Below are 19771 nucleotides of genomic sequence, written 5' to 3' on the forward strand. Positions count from 1 at the left end.
CATTCTTCCTCGTGAAAGACAAGAACATTTTTGAGTTCCTCTTATTGTCCTAAGCTGAGTGAATCGTGGTTTCACTTTATTTCTGGACAGTTACAGCCAACAGACACAACCTTTGCCCCCAAACACCGCATTCACTTTGCACAAATTTGTTGACCTCACACCTAAATCAGCTTTTATTGAACCCTCATCTGAACAAACAAACATTCATTCTGATCTGCGGATATCCCGTGCGGCGTCAGGAAGGGCCGGCTCTGCACTGCTGGCTCAGTGAGCTTGCCACCGATACAGATTTGGTTTCCTTTTGCTCCTGACTTTAAGAAGTAAGACAAAAAAGCAATTCCTGCTAATCTCTTAGACAATGCAAAAGGCTCCACACTCTATTCCAGGAAGCTGGTTTCAACAAGGTAACAGACCACCAAGCCCAGAAGGGAGTCTAGGGATATCGACAAGGAGGTGGCATTCAGGTAACCCCTGGGGGTGAGGGCGGGGAGGCCGCTGGGCTGAGGGTGGGAGGGCGCAACCCCAGCCGGGAGGAAAGGGCAGCGGCTGTGCGCCCTGGCGTGGACACGCGCAGGAGTTCAGGATGGGGAGTGTGTCACCACGTGCTGCAGGGAGGCGGGGACAGGGCCCTTCTCCGGTTATCTGTTTAAGAGCTAGAGCCGGATCTCCCAGTTTCATAGCGGATTTGCCAGAGATAGTGTTGGGAGGGAGGAAGAGGGAGGGAGTAGAGAGAGGCAGACAGTGACTCACGTGGACATAAACAGACGCAGAAACAAGAAACAAACAGGCGAGGTGAGAGGTTAGAATTAGCTAACCTACTAGCTTGCCCAGGCGGAGAAGAGGTCTGGGAGAGGGAGGGTCCCGATTAGACGCTCAAACCCCAGGACCCTGAGGTGGCCATTTCCTGCGGCTTTCTGGGGACTACACGTCTCACCCCTTCTACGTTTGCTCTGAAGGAATTAAGCAGAAAGAAAGGAAGAGGGGGTGGGGTTCGACAGCCAGTGTGATTTTACTTTTTCCTAAGAAGTGGCGCGGTTTGGGGCTTTCTATCCGGAAGGAGCATGTGTCATCACACTGTGCGCTAAACCTGGGACGTTTGCAAACCCGGCTCCGGGGCAGTTGGCCCCATGCCGGGCCAGGCGTTCGAGGGCTCTGGCCTCACAGTGCTCCCGGGGCTGGCCGGCGGGTGGCCTGGTGGCCTTTATCTCTGTCCCCCCCTCCTTTGTCCTCTTTATCTCAGGCTCTCCAGGAGGCCCGGGGGCCCGCTCTGTCTATCGCTCCCCACCCCCGGCTGCACCGTCACTTCAATGCCCGGCAGATCGCGGGCTGCGGCTCCTTCAAAGGCGGCGGAGGACCAGGGGCGCCCCGCGCCAAGGCTGACTCGGACCGGCGCCGAAGCCTGACCCGTGCGCCCTTGGGCACCGACGCGCGTCCCTGTGCACTTCGGGCCCGTGTGGGGCAGCCCCGGCCAGGATGGCCCCAGGCCGGGCGGTGGCAGGGCTCCTGTTGCTGGCGGCCGCCGGCCTCGGAGGAGAAACTGCGGGGCCCGAGCTCGCCTTCAGCGAGGATGTGCTGAGCGTGTTCGGCGCGAACAGGAGCCTGTCGGCGGCGCAGCTCCGGCGCTTGTTGGAGCAGCTGGGAGCCGGCCCCGTGGAGGGCGCCCCCGAGCTCGGGCAGCTGCACTTCAACCAGGTAGGGCCCGGCCCGGCTGCTCCTCCGCGCCAGGTTGTCGGGAGACGTCCATTTGCCCTCGAACGCTCTTTATTGGGGAAAAGTGCGGGAAAAAGAATTTCTCCAGTGTGAGACGGGTGGGTCCTGTTTTTCACTAGACCCAGCTTCCTAGCTGGGGTTCAAGGGCTGTCGGTGTCGAGGGAGCCACACATTGCAGTTTTATGCCCAATGAGCTGAGCAGTCAGACGGTCGTGGTTCTAAGATATTATAGAAAAGTTAATAAAGTAGTTGAGGGGGGAAAGCACCTTAAGAGATGCTTTTTAGATAGGGATGGCGAACTGAAGCCTTCCCAGCAGAGACAGAGTTTCGCAGGCTACCCTCCCTAACAGTTGCTCAGTGCAAAACGACTGCCAAGGAGCTATGATGTAGTTCTGTCTGGCCTGTGTACACCACAAGAGGCATTTAGGGCTGAAGGAGCCATCGAATAGAAATAGGGAGACCCGAGGGAAGGGGAGGCGGCGCGGGGGTGGGGGTCGCTGAGACCAAGATCCCACATCCATTTGGGGCCGACCTGGGTTGAGATCCATAGTTTTAGTTATCTGTCAGGTGAAGCGTTTGATTCTAATATTCATTCCAAAACCAACACCATCAGCAAAACAAAACCCCCAATGTATCTCATACATATTCGCAGTATTACCTAGGCATTTGGTAATTCCTGGGATTTAAGGAATTTAGAATTCAACACCATGCGTCACTGAGGAGCAATGAAGACCATACCTATCAGTAACCTTCAAAAAAGGGTGATATCATAGATCCTTTGTTATTTTCATAATAAGTGTTCTATGATTATTTCTTAAAATTGCGAAGTAAGCAAAATGTGCTTTCAGCATCCTCCCCAAATCTCCTCCCTACTTTTTAAAAACGCAGTTAACTCAGTGCTTTGATTTTTTTTTTTTCCTTCTCTTCCTGTTCCAGTGACAAGAAGATGATGAATGGCAGTATTCAGTATTTTCTGTACTGTGTGTCACTTCTGGGGCGTGTTAGTTTGTGTTACAAGAAGTGTTTGTGGTCCAAGGTGTTTGGGAAACCCTGTGTACCATGTACTCCACTCTTGGAATTTGAGCATTTCCCAGTAAATCTGACCTTAGGTTACAGTTAAGGAAACTTTAATTAGATAAATTCCTTGCTAATAATATTATAATTTGACGTTCTTTTTGTTAGGAATATCTTACCTCAATTAAAACATACAGTTTTCAAGAAGTATGATTTTTGATGCCATAGGGTATGAGAGTGACCTCCCTTAGGTCTGGAACGGTTTTGTGCATGTCCTCTTGTGTACAGTCTTTAGTAAATTATCTATAGATCCAGTTCTGGCATGGCATTGCAGTTGGTTTAATATCTAAGAAATGATACAATGGAAAAACTGAAATGAACCCACGTTATATCAATATTTTAGAAATGAATCAAACAACTTCCTAAGTATTTTCTGTCTAGTTGCAGTCTCCTCAAGTAGGGCAAACAGCTGAACTGACTAAAGCATTTCTAGGTAGAATAGGCGCGGTCATATGCTTGGAAAGAAGTGTGGAGACTTGACTTGGCAGCTGCATATCTGTAGCCCACACATTGTTTTGACTTAAATTATCTCTTTATCTTGCGATGACTGGAGGGGCTGATGAATTTTAAAGGGACAAAAGACCCCTGAGCCAAGCCTTGGAGAAGATACTGGAAAATACACATAAACAATTTAGGAAAACTGCTTAAGTTCATTCGCAATATGATTCTAGGTTTATGAGTAAGTGGGGTACCTCAATAGGCAAAGTGTATGTACACTGACACTTTGTTTCTCATTCTTCTGTTTGCATATTTAGCTACCCTCATTATGGCTTCTGTGGGCATCAAAAAGAGATAAGAGGAAGCCCATAATTACTTCGGAAACAAGGAGAAAGAAGCCAAGGGAAACCTATCACTTAATCAGACATAGCAAACATCTGTTTGATGTTCTAAAAAGTGCTAATGAAAACAACAATTAACTGTTAAATGATGTCAAATAAAATGCCATTCCAGAGGAATCTATTAATTTGCTGACATTTATATCTGCCCTAACAGGAAACCATCCAACTTGGAGCAAAATTTAGGGTCCTTAATATCTCTGTACCTTAAAGAATGCAACTTCAGTTTCCTTATCTGCAACAGAGTAGAATAATAATAATATATGTGAGAAGCTTGATTTTTTGACTTTGAAGAAGGTTGAAAAGATAGAAGTTATTTCTTTAGACCACAGATTTATTGAATCTTCTACAAGATCTGTTTACAGATGACATTTGTTCCTTTGGATGAGGTCTTAGGTCAGTTTTTCCCACATAACAGACTACATACCACAAAATATAGACAATTTCGGAAGGTTGTCTAATATTTTCTCAGTGTCCCTACGTACTATTAAATTAACTTGTTGCTTTGAGTGATCAACATGAACTGAGTTCAAACTGGAGACCATAGAATAACTGAATTTAATTGTTGTGCTGCTTGTGGTTTCTGAGGGTACAAAGAATAGGTAGAAGAAGCAACCCAAACAAATGAGAGGAGAGAGCTGTTTTATTTAAATAGGTCTCTAGGACTCATGACTCAGTATAAATCTGCTTTATCTCAGAGAGTTTCTAGATACAAAGGGAAGTCCCAACTGAGTAAATAATTGAGGGGATTTAGGAATGGGCTCAGTGCCACCTTTCCTTTGTTCAGATGTTCCTTTCTCATTCTCCAAGTGTTGCTTTCTCTTCATTTCTTCAAAACACTTCACCCCCACATTATCACACTGAGCTGCAGGAAACGCCTCCATTAAAATAAATCAGTCTCCCAGGGAGGGTTAATGAGGGTGCCAGAGATATGGATGCTGGTGTGGTAGGTTGGCATGTGGGGCAACCTTTGTTTCCTACCATCCCACCATCACTCAACCTTCAGCTTTTGCTTCTTTCTTCTAACTCCATTTTTCTGTTTAATGCCTGTCTCGCAGGGCATCTCCTGCATCTTTCTTTTTCTTTCACATCCTGTCACGTGGTTGCCCATACCTTGCTTTTAAACCTCTTTCAATTCACATTCAATCTTAAAGCAGTGCTTGGAGTTACGCCTCTGTTCTTCCAGAAGTCCATGAGTTGTCTCTTGGCTGGTGAAGTCTCAATCTGGAGCCTGGCATTTGAGGCCCTGCTCATCCAGGTTGACCCTGAGATGTCACCTTACCTCTCCAGACCTCACACTTGCTAAATGAAACTATTCATCTTCTATAAATTCACCTTATACTTCTGCTCAACCACTTTTTAGCTCATTGTCTTCCTTGTACCCTTCCTGTTTCCTCCTGGAATGTTCTTTGCCTTGAATTGCCCTATCAAAATTTAAAAAGTTTAAAACTCAGCTAACCTCCTCCAGAAAACCTTTCTGGGGCATCATAGCCAGCACTGATTTGTGGATTTCCCTCTTTGTTGAATTTCTGAATTTTTTTATCATGCTAAGGACACTTAGCTATTCGTGTGTTCAACAAATATTTCGAATAACCACTGTCCTCTAATTAGAGTGGTCATTTTAAAGTACAAATCTGATCATATCACTCATTTTGTTACAACAATGAAATGCCTTCAGGATAAACTTCAAACACTCTTAATGTGGTTTAAGCCTCTTTATGATCTGGTTCCTGTGTTTTTCTCAAGCTTTCTCCTTTGCCACTACTCCAGTCTGTAGTTTCTGGTTCTCCATTTACACCTGCTTATGCTTCAGGTATCAATTTAGACATTCCTTCTTCCGAGAAGCCTTTCCTTTTTTTTTTTTTTTTTGGTCTTTTTGTCTTTTTGCCTTTTCTAGGACGGATCCTGCGGCATATGGAGGTTCCCAGGCTAGGGGTCTAATTGGAGCTGTAGCCACCAGCCTATGCCACAGCCACAGCAACTTGGGATCCAAGCTGTGTCTGTGACCTACACCACAGCTCTCGGCAACACGGGATCCTTAACCCACTGAGCAAGGCCAGGAATCGAACCTGTAACCTCATGGTTCCTAGTCAGATTCGTTAACCACTGAGCCATGACGGGAACTCCCGAGAAGCCTTTCTTAGCCTGCTCAAGGGTTTAGAAAGAGCCCCTTTTTTTGATCCTACTTCAGGTGATGCCTATGCAATCATAATGCATTGTATATTGCAATTAAAATATGTAAATAACTTATATGTATAACAATTTTCTGTTTATGTGGCTGCTTACACACTCCCTCCCCCAACACACGCACTATACTCACCCATATGGTTTGAAATAAATTGAAAGGAGTGCTCTGACTCATCTCTCTAAGGTCTAGTGGTGCTTGGTACCTAACATGTATTCATGATATACTTTTTGATATTTTTTTGAATGAGTGAAGATTGTTTAATGCGGGTAAGGTAATTTGGGGCCTCACATGACTTTACAGTTTGTAGGTAGATGTATGATATTTGCACAACTATAATGCACGATAGGATGATATGTCTGACCAAAGAATTTCAAAGACAAATGGAATGGGATCAGACTTGTGTTTTTAGAAAAGTCATCCACATGAGAGTATGGAATGTGTCGGAATGGGTCAAGACAGGAGCTAAGAAGGGGACGGCAGTGGTTTGTGGGAAGTGTAATAATTGCTTGAATCTGGAGGCAGAAGGTAGCACAAATGCTCTGCTTTCTTCTGAAAAGCAGGCATGACTGAAGAGTAGGCGAAAAAGCCCCCAAGATAGATGTTTTCTATTTCAGTCTTTTGTCTGTCATGGTCTTTTAACTACAGTTAGGTGTTCTCTTTCATTAGTTTATGGCCCAAGGATGCCAGAGGGAGAGGCAGTGAGGGAATCCTGGCTTATTTCAGTGGATGACCAGGCTAGCGGTTTATAGCAAACAGAAAGGGTGTGTGTGGTCATTACCTGCATCTGTATGCACAGCTTGTTGTTTATTGCACTTTTTCCTGGGATAGGAGGTAATGGTGCATTACGTGAGGGAGGTTCTGAGAAACACTGACCATGGGTGGAGGAAAGAAAGCGCATTCTCTCTCTCTCTCTCACTCTCTGCCTTTATGTTCTGAGAATGGTGGGGTAAATCTAGGACTGCCTTCTAGCCTGATTGTTCAGGTAAGAAACTGGCTGCAAGGACAGAACCAAAGGGCGAGATCATGCTTAGGTCTCTGCTGGGTTTTCCTGCAGGACAGTGGACCTTCCTGTTCTGATCTGTCACTTTCCTTCAAGCTGACTGTGTACAGGGTGACCATTGTTTCCAAGAGGTTCTGGGAAAATGAGAGACACTCATAAAGCTGATGTCAAGAGCTTGGTTTGCTTCCATGCCAGGGATGATTGGGATCCATTCGAGAAAATACCCTGCATTCTTTCCAGATCTAACTCCCCAACTTGCATCTTTATCCACTACCCTGGGAGTTACCTGGACCCTTTTGTATGTAACAAAAATAATTATATCTAGGATTTTTTTTTTTTTTTTTTTACTGTGTGGCATAACGCTTAACCAATCTATTTGTACTAACACATTTCAAAGTCACGACAATCCTGTGATAATTTACACATGAGAAAAATGTAGTGCCAAGAGATTAAGTAACTTGACCAAATCCATGTAGGACGTGGTAGAACCTCTGGCAATCCTAAATCCTCAAGTGGATTTTTGGAATTGTAGTTTAGGAAATCGTACTCTCTAGCTCCATCGCGTAGTCACACTAAGGGAACTGGACTAAGACTACAGAAACTACAGTGATGGTGATGGGTCCTTGTCCTCAGGGAACTTCTAGTCTAGTTAAGAAATAAGATGGAAACGTGTGAAAAAGTGTGCAAGGCAAAGCTGCAGTAGTTGTAACCATGGAAACAAATATTACAGGACATTATCACAAGGCTGTGTGTGATGAATTGCCAAATGAATACTGTTGGTAGCGTGTGCTACTAGTTTAGGAGGGTGAGGGAGCCTTTGGGTAAACACCTTGTGGAGGAGTTACATGTCAGACACTTTTTTTTTGTAGAATCTTGCTTATTTGATTTGGTTTAGAAAATATTTATTGGTTGAACATATGCTTGTGCCAAATGCATGGGTGCTATTAATCACAAGATGGATTTTCCTGTGGGTTATAAGGATTCTCTTTTGTAGAGTGAAATTTCCTTTGATTCTTTTTTAAATGCTGATCGTTTCTCAGAGGAAATATTTTGGGAATAATAGTTTTCCTACTCCTGAGTTTCAAAAGTTTTCGTAGAGGAAACACGTCCATCAACTTGTTCTTTCTTCTGTGGTTAGACTTCGGATATGGGTGAAACACCCATGTCTAGTGTTAAATTGTTCAGTCCTGTTGTTACGTTTATTCCAGAAGGATTCTACCTATGAATCCACTCTTCTGGCAGATTAGAATGGAAGTCTTCCTTTTTCTTTCTTTTTGAAAAATTGTGCCGTGTTCTCCCTGGCAGATAATGCTTTTAATTTACATGTGAACTATCTTTTTAATTTGTTTCATTTTTGGCTGCTCCAAGGCATATGGAGCTCCCAGGCCAGGGATCGGATCCAAGCCACAGGCATGATCTAAGCCAGAGCTGCAGCAACTCGGGATCCTTAACCTACTGTGCCGGGCGGGAGTTGAACCCTCATCCCAGTGCTCCCACCAATCCTGTGGCACCACAGCAGGAGCTCCTCTTTTTACTTTTTTAATTGAAGTGTAGTTGATGTACAATATTATATAAGTTACAGGTGTACAATGTAGTGATTCACCATTTTTAAAACTGTAAATAATTCCATTTATACTTTTATTTTATTTAAACTTTTATTACTATTATTATTTTCTTTTCAGGGCCGTGCCTGTGGCATATGGGAGTTCCCAGGCTAGGGGTCTGATCAGAGCTGCTTCTGCGACCTACACTGCTGCTTGGGGCAACGCCTGAACCCCAAGTCACTGAAGAAGGCCGGGGATCGAACCCATGTCCTCGCAGAGACAATGTCGGGTCTTTAACCTGCTGAGCCACTACAGGAACTCCCAAGATTTGAGTTTTGTAAAGCGCAAAGTGTCACACACATTTCCCTCCTCTTTGCCAGCACGTGAATTAATGCGGGCCCCAGCCTGGAGTTCTATCAGTGGTCTGTCAGTCCTGTTCAATTAAGGAAAGGAGGTTGGCTTCACTTCTTTCTTGTTTCCCCACATGGCGCACCATTACAAAAACAAACAAAAAAACAGAAACAAAAACAAACAAAACACCCCCAGCTGCCCTGCTACTTCAATGTCCCGCAGGTGGAGGGCTGCTGCTCTTTCGAAGGCGGCAGAGGACCAGGGGTGCCCCGCGCCAAGGCTGACTCGGACCAGCGTCAAAGCCTGACAACTCGGGGTTCTTAACCCGCTGAGCCACAAGGGGAACCCCTCCACTTATAGGTTTTATTTATAGGTTTTATAGAACATCGGCTGTATTTCCTGTGTGGTATAATACATCATTGTAGCTTATTTTATACCTTATAGTTTGTACCTCTTAATTCTGTTTGTTTGGGTTTTTTTTTTTTTTTTTGCCTTTTCTAGGGTCATACCCATGGCATATGGAGATTCCCAGGCTAGGGGTCCAATTGGAGCTCTAGCCGCCAGCCTACACCACAGCCACAGCAACGCCGGATCCTCAACCCACTGAGCAAGGCCAGGGATCGAACCCACAACCTCATGGTTGCTAGTCGGATTCGTTAACCTCTGAGCACGACAGGAACTCCTGTACCTCTTAATTCTGTAAGTCCTCCTTTGTCACGCCTGTGAAGCCCCTGCATTGCTGAGGGCATGATGTTGGAGAGGACTGTGCCTAGGGACTAGGGAATGAGCTGCAGCAGTGAGGGAAGAGTAGGTGAGCAGAGTAACAGAATTACTAACTCTTAGCATCTCACTGAGCTCTCTCACACAGTTACCATGAGAGGGAGAGGTAAACGTTTCTCCTCATTTAAGATAGATCTTTTTTTTCTCTCTAGGGATTTTCAAAAGAGAGTAGCTGGGTGGGAGATTTGGGTTCATAGCGTATTTCTGTTTCCTGATGATGCCCACCTTGGGAGATGCTGAGGGCCAGGGACTTGATTTCCCCATCCTAAAAATCCATGGCTTTTCAACCACAACTGTAGTTTAAGGTTTTTTCTTTTCTTTCTAAAGTTAAATTTTTTTTAATATTCATTAAAAATTTTTATTGGAGTTCATTTACAATTTCTGTCAATTTCTGCTATATAGCAAAGTGACCCAGTTACACAGTTTTTGCTTTAAGTGTAACATGTATTTGCATCCTCTATGTTAAATTTCTTTTGGAGGTGGGAGGATTTCGAAGAGAAAAACAGGAATATAAATCGGCATGGAAAACAAGGCCTGATGTTGAAAAGGATTGACGTTTCTCAGGAAAAAGAAAGGCAGCCCCATTAATGAGGGCAGCTTAATGTGGTTGGTAATAAAATTTGCCAGTTACTAGGGTTCAGAGTGGCATTTCCTCAAGGGACTATCCATATTACTAAGTGTACTCAGTTAATATTGGGATTGTTTACAATGCAATTTACTAAAAAGAAAGAAAGAAAGAAAGAATGGTGCTAAACTCTAGACAACCTAAGAAACTGTAGTTTTCAGAGAGTGTTCCCATTTCCACTCCAGATAACAGTAGATTCCTGTTTGTAATTGAAACTAAATTAATTTATTCTTAAACTATTCCCAGTTGTCTCTTTCAGGAGCCAAATGCTTTTGCCGCGTCTTGAGATTTATTTTATAAAGAAGTGAAACTCATTGAATTACCTTTGTGATGATGGGATTTGGGAGCATAGGAGATCTTCAGAATGGAGCCCTGTTTAACTTGGTTTCTGTATCCTTCCAAAGATCCTGTGTTGTTTTTCTTGGCCTGAAGTTTAAGGAGGACAAAAACAAAAATCGGTGAATCTAGATCACAGGTGTCAACATGAAAAGTAGTATTATGCCTTCCAAGTCCAAATGTTTAATACCTTGACTTTTTTTAAAAAAATGACTGAGTCGTAGAGAGAAAACCACATGAGCAATGATAAGGCCTCTAAGGCCTTTAGTTCTATGAACCTAGTTCAAAATTAATTCAGTTATCATCAATACATTCGATTCGCTTCTTTGCTCTCTGACCATAGTAGAGACTACAGCATAGTGGTTAACAATTTGGTCTTGGGCATCAAACAAACCTGGGCTGAATTTCTAATATTGTCACTTATTAGCGGGGGAATCACAGGCAATGACTTAATCTCTTTAATCCTCAGTTTTCACATCCGTACATTGAAAAAAATGAACCTTTCTCGTAAAATGGTTGTGAACTAAAAAATTATAATAATAACAACAATTACTGAGCATTGAGTCTATTTTAGGCGTATTTAGTACATATATTAACTCAGTATATATATTTAGGCACATTTCAGCATATTTTTATATGGTTAGTGCATTACGTTAAACTTGAGTAGTAACTCAAGCAAATAAGCTATTTTCTCTTATTACCTGTTACTTGAATAAGAAAAAAGACAGTGCAAGTAAAATTCTTAGCGTCAACTCAAATTATGTGTTCACTGAACAGTTGTTGTCTTTATAATGCTGTGTTGGTTGATATGGCTTAACAATAGCTTAACTGTCCTTAACAAAATTGTCTTTCATTGAAGCCTGAGCACCTTAGGATCAGTCAACTTAGATGAGAGCGCTGCTATAAAAAGACAGCCAGGATTAATGAACTAAGATCAGTGAGAAGTACATCATTCCAGTTTCCATGATGACTCTCATCTTGAGAAAGGGTTTTACCATTTGCCTCTTCTTCCCTTTCATCAAGCACTAGTAATGACCCCCTGAAAATACAAACCTTAGGTGTAGAGATTAATGAAGTAATTTGAGTATTTCAATCTGTACTGAAATTATGAACATTCCCTCTCTTCCAGAGGACTTCTGAGGCTCTATTTAGGAGTTGGCTCTATTTTATGATTTTCTTCCAAAATTTACATCAGCACTGAAATGCGAATGGTTAGAAGCCCATATTATACTTCTAGACATTGATGTGATTTTTGTAGTTTTAAATTTAGATTTAGTTATGCAAGCCCAAAGAGTCCAAGGGCCTCCACATTCAGCTGACCTTGTTAGATGGAAAGTAAGTTAGAGAAGAGAAGCCACTTTGGTCTCACTACAATAAGTGAGAAATGGGTCTCTTTAGGGACAGGGAAAGAGAAATTAGCCCAAACTTAAGAGGGAATTCTATCATCAGTAAGTCGATTCTGAATTGGGTAACAGATATTGCATTATATGAATATTGAACATATATGCTAGAAAACACCCAGACCCTTCTGCTAAGGGATGCGTACAGTTGAGGATACTGGGTACTTGAATTTGCATATCAAATCATACTGCTCTGCAGTTTTCTTTAGGAGCAGGGATCTCAGAGCTCGGCTATGCGTTTTGGTTACTTCACCTACACGTGTTCATGAGAAAGTCTAGACACTGGCTCTGTCCTTAAACTTGGGATGAAGACCATTTAAGTAAATGTTCAAATGGCCTTCACTCTAGCAGAGGAAGCAGGGCCTGTCTTAACAGGAGTGATAGGTAACATTTATGGAGCACTTCTCATTTGCAAGGCATTGTGCTCAGTACCTTCTTATACACCATGCCCCTTCATCCTCCTGATCTCACAGGGTAAGTGCTCTAGGGATTGCCCCTGAGGAAACCCAGCCTCAGCTACATATGACTCTGAAATGGCAGAGTGAAGCTTGCACTCCAGGGGGACTAGACTTCAAAACCCATGTGCTCCCTACTGTTACTCCTCATTCTGAAGGATGTTATCCAATGGCGGGGTGGTTTGTTTTCCAAAAGCCTGGTGCCTCCTATTTCATCTAAGTGCCTGGAAGTCGAGGTGGAACGGATACCTGTTTCCTGATGCCACTGGGAGCTGTACAGCCCTTTGAACTAGGAAGGCATTTTCTCCTGAGATTTCTTTTGTTTTAGTAAAACAAGGAAAAAAAGATGATCTTTTAATCAGTAATATTATTACTAATATTATTATTTATTTTAATTTTTAAATTAGTAATAATATTACTACTCTTTTTCCCTGCTGAAGCTGTTTGTGCAATAGTCACATCTAGCTCTAAAACATAGTAATTCCTTCACAAACTCTTTTTTAACCTTAGAGTGTTATTTCCTGATCTTTGACATTTTATATGCTAAACAGTATTGTGACAAAACTAGGACAGAGCAGTTTCCCCAGAAACTGAGGCACAAAGAAATCCTTTGGCAGAAGTCAAGATGTGCCCAAATTTGTCTGGGAGAACAGAGGTACCAATTTTGAGTCCTCAGTTCTTTTCCACTGTGCTGGTTTAAGGTAGAGGCTGTGTTAGTGGGGCCCTTGTGCCATGAATCCCCTGAATATCCCATGGTCTTTGTGCCTCGGTTTCTGTATATACCTCGGTGGTGGAAATGTATGAATCCTCTTCCATTTTTTCACCTTCCAGATACTTCTCAACACATTGTGGTCTGGCTCCGTCTCCAAAACTCTTTGGAAATTGCTCTACAGGACGTCATCCAGCACCTTCTTATTGCTAAATACAGCAGGTGGCTCTCAGGCTTTACCTCTCTGCTAACTGACCATGTGCGACCCTTCTACTGGAGACACACCCTCTCCTTGCCCACAGCTGTGTCTGTCTTGGTTTTCCTACCTCTGGCTGCTGCTTTTCAATTGCAGCATCCTTTGCTCATCTCTTAAATACCAGGGTTCCTTGGGGGTTCTATCCCAAGCCCTTTTCCTTTTGATTTTGTACACTCTCTCTACAACCTCGGCCACTCCTCTGGCTGCAGTTATCACCTATCTGTGGATGCTTGCTGCATAGGATGGCTTGGTTCACATCCGTCTCTTGAGGGTCAGTCTTGCACATTCTGTTGCTCACTGTCTCTCCTCTCCCCCAACCCAGTCCCAACTAAACTTGTCCCAAATGGAACTCAGCAATTCCATCCTTTCTCCATCAACACCTTCTGGTAAATCCTGTTTTGCCCATCTCAGGGATCAGCATCACCATCCACTCCATTGAATAAGCTGAAAAACTGGATGTTATTCTTTTTTTTTTTGTCTTTTTGCTATTTTTTGGGGCCACTCCCGCGGCATATGGAGGTTACCAGGCTAGGGGTCGAATCGGAGCTGTAGCCGCCGGCCTACGCCAGAGCCACAGCAACGCGGGATCCGAGCCGCGTCTGCAACCTACACCACAGCTCACGGCAACGCCAGATCCTTAACCCACTGAGCAGGGGCAGGGATCGAACCCGCAACCTCATGGTTCCTAGTCGGATTCGTTAACCGCTGCGCCACGATGGGAACTCCTGGATGTTATTCTTGACTCCATTCCCTCCCTACTTCCCATATCTAATGTACAGAGGTCCTGTTGCAATAACTTAAATCATGTGCACTTAAACTCTATAGGTGCTGGTGTCCTCTTTTGTGGAATGGGCATAATTTTACCTACATCATGGCATTGCTGTGAGAGTAAATTAGATGCTCTATCTTGACATTCTGTTTGTGCCTGGCGAGCCACTGCCCATTGCATTCTGTTGTGCCCATGCCCCAGCACCCGCAATGTTGCCAACTTACATCTCAGCTATGCAAATCTGATCTCTTACTGTCTTCAGATGGCTACTAATTACTTTAGAATAAGACCTAAATTCCTTGCCTGGTATTTAAGGCCCTGCAGTATCTCTCCTTAGCCCCCATACTTCTCCAACCTTATTTCTCTTTTCCTTCACATCTCATCTTTGGTATCATTTTCTCCAGGAAGCCTTGGACAATCCATTACTTTAAGGTAGCTAAGTTATTCTGTCTTTTCACGTTCATGGATCTTACCCCAGCACTTACAGGACATACTGTAACTGCCTTTTTATTTATTTATTTTTAATCTGAACCCTGTCAGAGTCTGTAAGATCTATTGTGAGATTAGGGGCTGGGTTTTTCCCAGTCACCTTCTTTATTCCTGGAACTAGCATAGTGTCCGGCATATAGTAGGTATCCAGGAAATAGTTGTTAAATGAATGAATAACTTCAACCATTTACAATACATTTCCTATCAGTTTACTTTTAACTTATTTCGGTCAACCTGGATGTCTCAATTCAAAGTAAACCAGCAGTCCATTTATTTGATACAAGCAAAATAATAAAAAAAACAGTAGAAAAGAAAGAGTATATTAAAATTGAATCTGTGTGTCATATCAGAAGAAGGAAATGCATTTTTTATTCTTTCTAGTTTCTGAAATTTTCAGATTTTGGGGGCCATCATCTTAGGTTTTCTCTAGAGCCCATAGCTGTAATTTTTAGGGCATCTTAGAAACACTGGTGTCAGTTTATTTGTGGTATCAGGGCCTACAAAGCTGATGGTGGAAAAGTTTTATAGAAAGAACAAAGAAACTTGTGACTAGAAAATTTGGCTCTTCAGAGTTCCTGGTAAATAACTCTCCCGTTGTCCATTTCTATTCTCAGAATTATTTTTATGCACCATGTACTAGTTTCTTATCTTCTTTCACCCACCCCCATTTCCTTAATCTGTCCTACTAGTGATTGTGATAAGTTGGGTGTCCTATATGTCTGATGCTTTGCTAGGCGTTGAGGAAGGTGTGAAATAATACATCTTTCCCCTGTAGATGTTCATAATCTTATTAAGGAGATATCCATTCTCATCAACATATGGTAATACGGGAAGCATACACTAAATGCTAAACGTAGAAATCCTATCGAGGTGGGGGTCTGGAGAGCATAGCAATATTAAGCAGAGGTGGTGGGGGCCAAATGTAGGACAGATAGACGTTGAATACTTCGAGAGGAAGTATCTCAGAATTCTAGGGAGGGATCACAGGGCGCGCAAAGTCACCGTGAAGGTAAAATACAAGACATTCTAATAAGAACTGCTTGGTTAGAATAGAGAGTTTGAGTATGCTTTCGGAAGAGGGCAAAGGAAGAAAGAACAACTGGAGATGGCTAATTGAGATTCTTTAGCTTTAGGACTTTAGACTCTTGGCAAACAGAAAGTGTGTGTGTGTGTGTGTCTCTGTGTGTGTGTGTGTGTGTGTGTGATTGTGGGGGCCCAGTATGAGCGGAAGAGTGTTAATGGCAGTGTTTCAGTAGAAACAATCTTGGGTGAGGCAGTGTAGGAAAACAAGCTACGAGGCATATGAGATAAAATTGATTAGAAGCGCTCCACTTGTCAGTTAAGTAGCATGTAAGTGACACTGACAGCCCTGACGGCCTGACCCTAGCCAGAACACAGATTGGGACTCGAACCCAGCCCAAACCGAGACTGGGACTTGAACCCATGGTTTTACATTAGAATTACTCACCTTGTGTCTGGACTCACTGAGGTTCAGATACTTCATGCCTCCGAGCAGACGGAATTGAGTGAGAGACAAAATGATAGGCAAGACACCGATTTGTTAGGATAAGACGCTTGTGAGAGATGCAAACAGACAGGCAAAGAAACTTCTGCACCAGGATCCAGGGGGCTATGCTTTTATCAGCCAATGGAAGTGGGGGGCGGAAAGGCCCGCCTCTTCCTTTCTGGGAGTGGTAGCTCCTCCTTAGTATCTGGTAAAGTGTGTATTCAAATCAGCTGAAGAGTGGTCTTCAAACACTTGCCCTTGGTCTGAATCTGAACGCAAGCCCCATCCCACCCCCACCCAATGACCTGAGGCAATTCTCGCACCTCCACCAGTCACGCAAGCCTGCCTTGTTCTGGTGGTTTTCTTGAACTTACAGTGGTCTCCTAACATCCCCCAGGTTTTCCTCTTTATCTATGATCCCCTACTGGGACCTCTACAACCACCTGCGCCTGCTCTATCCCTATCCTAAGGGTCTTTTTTATGTCCGAGACCAAACTTTTTGGTCTCAAGATCCCTTTGTACTTTTAAAAATGATTTGACGACACCGATGTACTAAAGTATATGTGGTTTATATCTATTGACATTTACCACTGTAGAAATTAAGGTTAAGAAAATTTAAAAATAGTTATTGAATATATAAAAATAACAGTTACAAGCCCATGCCATGCTTACATTTTCTAGCTGAAAAATAATTGCATTTACAATGACAAAAATTAGAAGAATGGGGAGTTCCCGTCGTGGCGCAGTGGTTAACGAATCCGACTAGGAACCATGAGGTTGCGGGTTGGGTCCCTGCCCTTGCTCAGTGGGTTAAGGATCCGGCGTTGCCGGGAGCTGTGGTATAGGTTGCAGACTCGGCTCGGATCCCGCGTTGCTCTGGCTCTGGCGTAGGCCGGTGGCTGCAGCTCCGATTGGACCCCTAGCCTGGGAACCTCCATACGCTGCGGGAGCGGCCCAAGAAATAGCAACAACAACAACGACAACAACAACAACAACAAAAGAAAAGACAAAAAAAAATTAGAAGAATGGCATTGTTTTACATTTTTGCAGATCTCTAGTATCTGTAGAAGATAGTTGGATCTCATATGTGCTTCGGTATTCAGTCTGTTGTGACTTGTTACTTAGCTTCTGGAATATCCATTGTTCAGCTTCTGGAATATCCATTGTTCACTCCTAAAAGAATGAAAGTGAAAAGGAAAATGCAGTTTTAGCATTATTATGGAAATCATTTGACCTTGAATATGATGCTCTCTAGAAGGGCCTTGGTAATCCCTGGAGGTCCCTGGACCATGCTTTGGGAACCACCACACTAAAGGATTGTGATATAATTGGGTCTTTGATGGACAAGGTCATTCCATGTCTGCAGAGGTGAGAGAACTTTGAAGGATGAGCTCACTCCTTGTGGTATCTACCCCAGCCTTGAGTTGGAGAAGGGGCAAGCCTTCCATACCTAAAAACTGCCCCCCTTCCCCCACTGAGACTGAGTGGGGAGCTCTTGGTGGGTAGCAAGGCCCAAAGACCTTTAGATCTTGGCAGCAAATGGGAGGAGGCCTAGGGGACTATGTTGCAGGTGATAGAAAGTTAGGATGGCCCAGTTGCTTGCATGTGGGTCAGAATCAGAGAGTGGAGAATCCAAAATATTTGTGCTCTGCCAGCATACCAGGCTTCTAAGCATGAAAGGAACTGTATGTGAAGTGGTCCAGTAAGCAATTTATCAGTAGCTGCGGTTAAGTCAGAAAATTTTGTAAACCTCTCTTTTAGAGGGTGTCATTGCTTTTACAATTTAATTTAGTAAAATTAAAAAAAAAAAATTCCAGCCTGTCTTAATTGTATTTGGAGGAACCTAGAAAAGGAGATTAAAAACCCCTATGATTTAACTTCATTCTTCTAATTGGAAAAGAAGTACAAGCCTATTGCCTAAAACTTTGGCAAATATAGAGAAGCAGAAAGGAAAAAATGAAAAAACCCACCCGTAAGTTCATCACCCAGAGATAAGCCTTGTTAACATTTTGAACCTTGTATCCCCAGATTTTATTTAACCTTATTTAGAGCAGTGGTGTCATTATATACATTTGGTTTTGTGATGACCTTTTTCCCCCCTCAACAATGCATTATAAAACAAGGCATCTTTCTCCTTTAAATAATACATGAAGGAAAGGCTCTTGGTCTCTTAAGAGCTTTGAGATTGCATGTTAACACAGTGCACGTGTGTACATGGTAGGAGCAAACGCATAGGCACCATGATGGCTTTAGTACGTGTAAGAAAACCTGGAGTTCCCGTCGTGGCGCAGCTAGGAACCATGAGGTTGCAGGTTCGATCCCTGATCTCACTCAGTGGGTTAAGGATCCGGCATTGCCATGAGCTGTGGTGTAGATTGCTGACGCGGCTTGGATCCCGGGTTGCTGTGGCTGTGGCATAGGCTGGCAGCTACAGCTCTGATTAGATCTCTAGCCTGGGAACCTCCATGTGCCACAGGTGCGGCCCTAAAAAGACAAAGAAAAAAAAAAAAAAAGAAAACCTGCTGGAAAAAAAGGAGAACAAGTCTTGGGGAAACAGAGTTGGAATCCATTGATTAGCCACCCCTTACATCTAGAAGTTCATCTTTCTAGAATGTTCTTTGCTCATACCTTGGAAAACTGTCCTGTCATGGTGAAATGATCTTGAGTGAACTTTAAAGAGAAAATTAAGAGGGAAGAAGGTCAAGAGAAAGTTGGTAGGGGGTGAGCGAGTAAGCACATACACACATTGTGCAATATTAAGGCGGTGTGGAAGTGATACTGGCGAGTTCCTTGCAACTGCGGTGAGGCAGTTCCATTATCGCATCAGCAACAAACCTGGAAGCCACGTCCACGGTCACTCCTACTTTGTCACTTCTGCTGCCTGTGTGGAGCCTTTAAATCACTGGTTCCACGACATGATGCAGTCACCCGGACAGGTTAAGTTCATGGGACCGTTCGCTGGTTTCAGGGTCAGGAAAGGCCTCCCAATTGTTAAACTCAAACCACCCTTTTAAAATTTATTTATTTATTTATTTATTTTTGTCTTTTGTCCTTTTAGGGCCGCACCTGCAAGCATGTGGAGGTTCCCAGGCTAGGGGTCCAGTCGGAGCTACAGCTGCCAGCCTACGCCAGAGCCACAGCAATGCCAGAAGTGAGCCGTGTCTGCCACCTACACCACAGCTCATGGCCAAGCTGGATCCTTAACCCGCTGAACAAGGCCAGGGATCGAACCTGCAACCTCATCGTTCCTAGTGGGGTTTGTTTCCACTGTGCCACAACGGAACTCCTAAAATTTAAATTTTTAAATTGTCTTCTTGGGAATCTTTGGCCTGTTGCCATGTTTGAAACACTCTTATGTATACTCATCTTCTGTGCTTCTTTTGCTTTTTTATCATTTTATTGAGGTCACTACTGTGAATGTAAACTGATGTTGCAGTGGATTTAAAAATCACTTTGCAGACAAGTGAGGGGTTCGTTCATTCATTCCATAAGTATTTGCTGAGCCCTGCTGTGTGCCAGGCACATAGTATTATATTGTTAATATTAGCATTAGTAAGTATTAAGGTAGATATGAACTCAAGGTTTCCAGAAGTTTTTTTTTCCGTTAAATAATTCTTTTGGGTCTTCATCTTTTTCTCTTCCTAATACATGCCTAACAATCTGTGGACAGGCCTCGCTGGTCTTGCAGTTATGTGGTTATGTGATGGTAGCTTAGGTGGGTGAAGCAGCAAGCTGGCTTCTC

The 19771-nt window shown here is 43.3% G+C and overlaps 1 protein-coding gene across 6 annotated transcripts in view; it reads left to right on the forward strand.

Moving 5' to 3' along the window:
- The first annotated feature begins 337 nt into the window (after positions 1 to 337).
- Positions 338 to 19771, forward strand: part of SLC39A8 (solute carrier family 39 member 8) — a 79327-nt gene continuing 59893 nt past the window's right edge. For 2 of the 6 annotated variants that reach the window (XR_007137484.1, XM_047798643.1), the window contains exons 1-2: positions 338 to 464; positions 1241 to 1692. Coding sequence is in view for 5 of the 6 variants with exons in the window: in XM_047798643.1 (XP_047654599.1) it covers positions 1474 to 1692 (219 nt within the window). In the remaining variant the exon portion in view is untranslated. Of the gene's footprint in view, positions 465 to 668; positions 793 to 869; positions 894 to 1240; positions 1693 to 19771 lie in introns of those variants that run through there. The other 4 variants (XM_047798639.1, XM_047798642.1, XM_047798640.1 and 1 more) reach the window with 3 other exon arrangements.

This window comes from Phacochoerus africanus, chromosome 10, assembly GCF_016906955.1.
Source record: "Phacochoerus africanus isolate WHEZ1 chromosome 10, ROS_Pafr_v1, whole genome shotgun sequence".
NCBI lineage: Eukaryota > Metazoa > Chordata > Mammalia > Artiodactyla > Suidae > Phacochoerus > Phacochoerus africanus.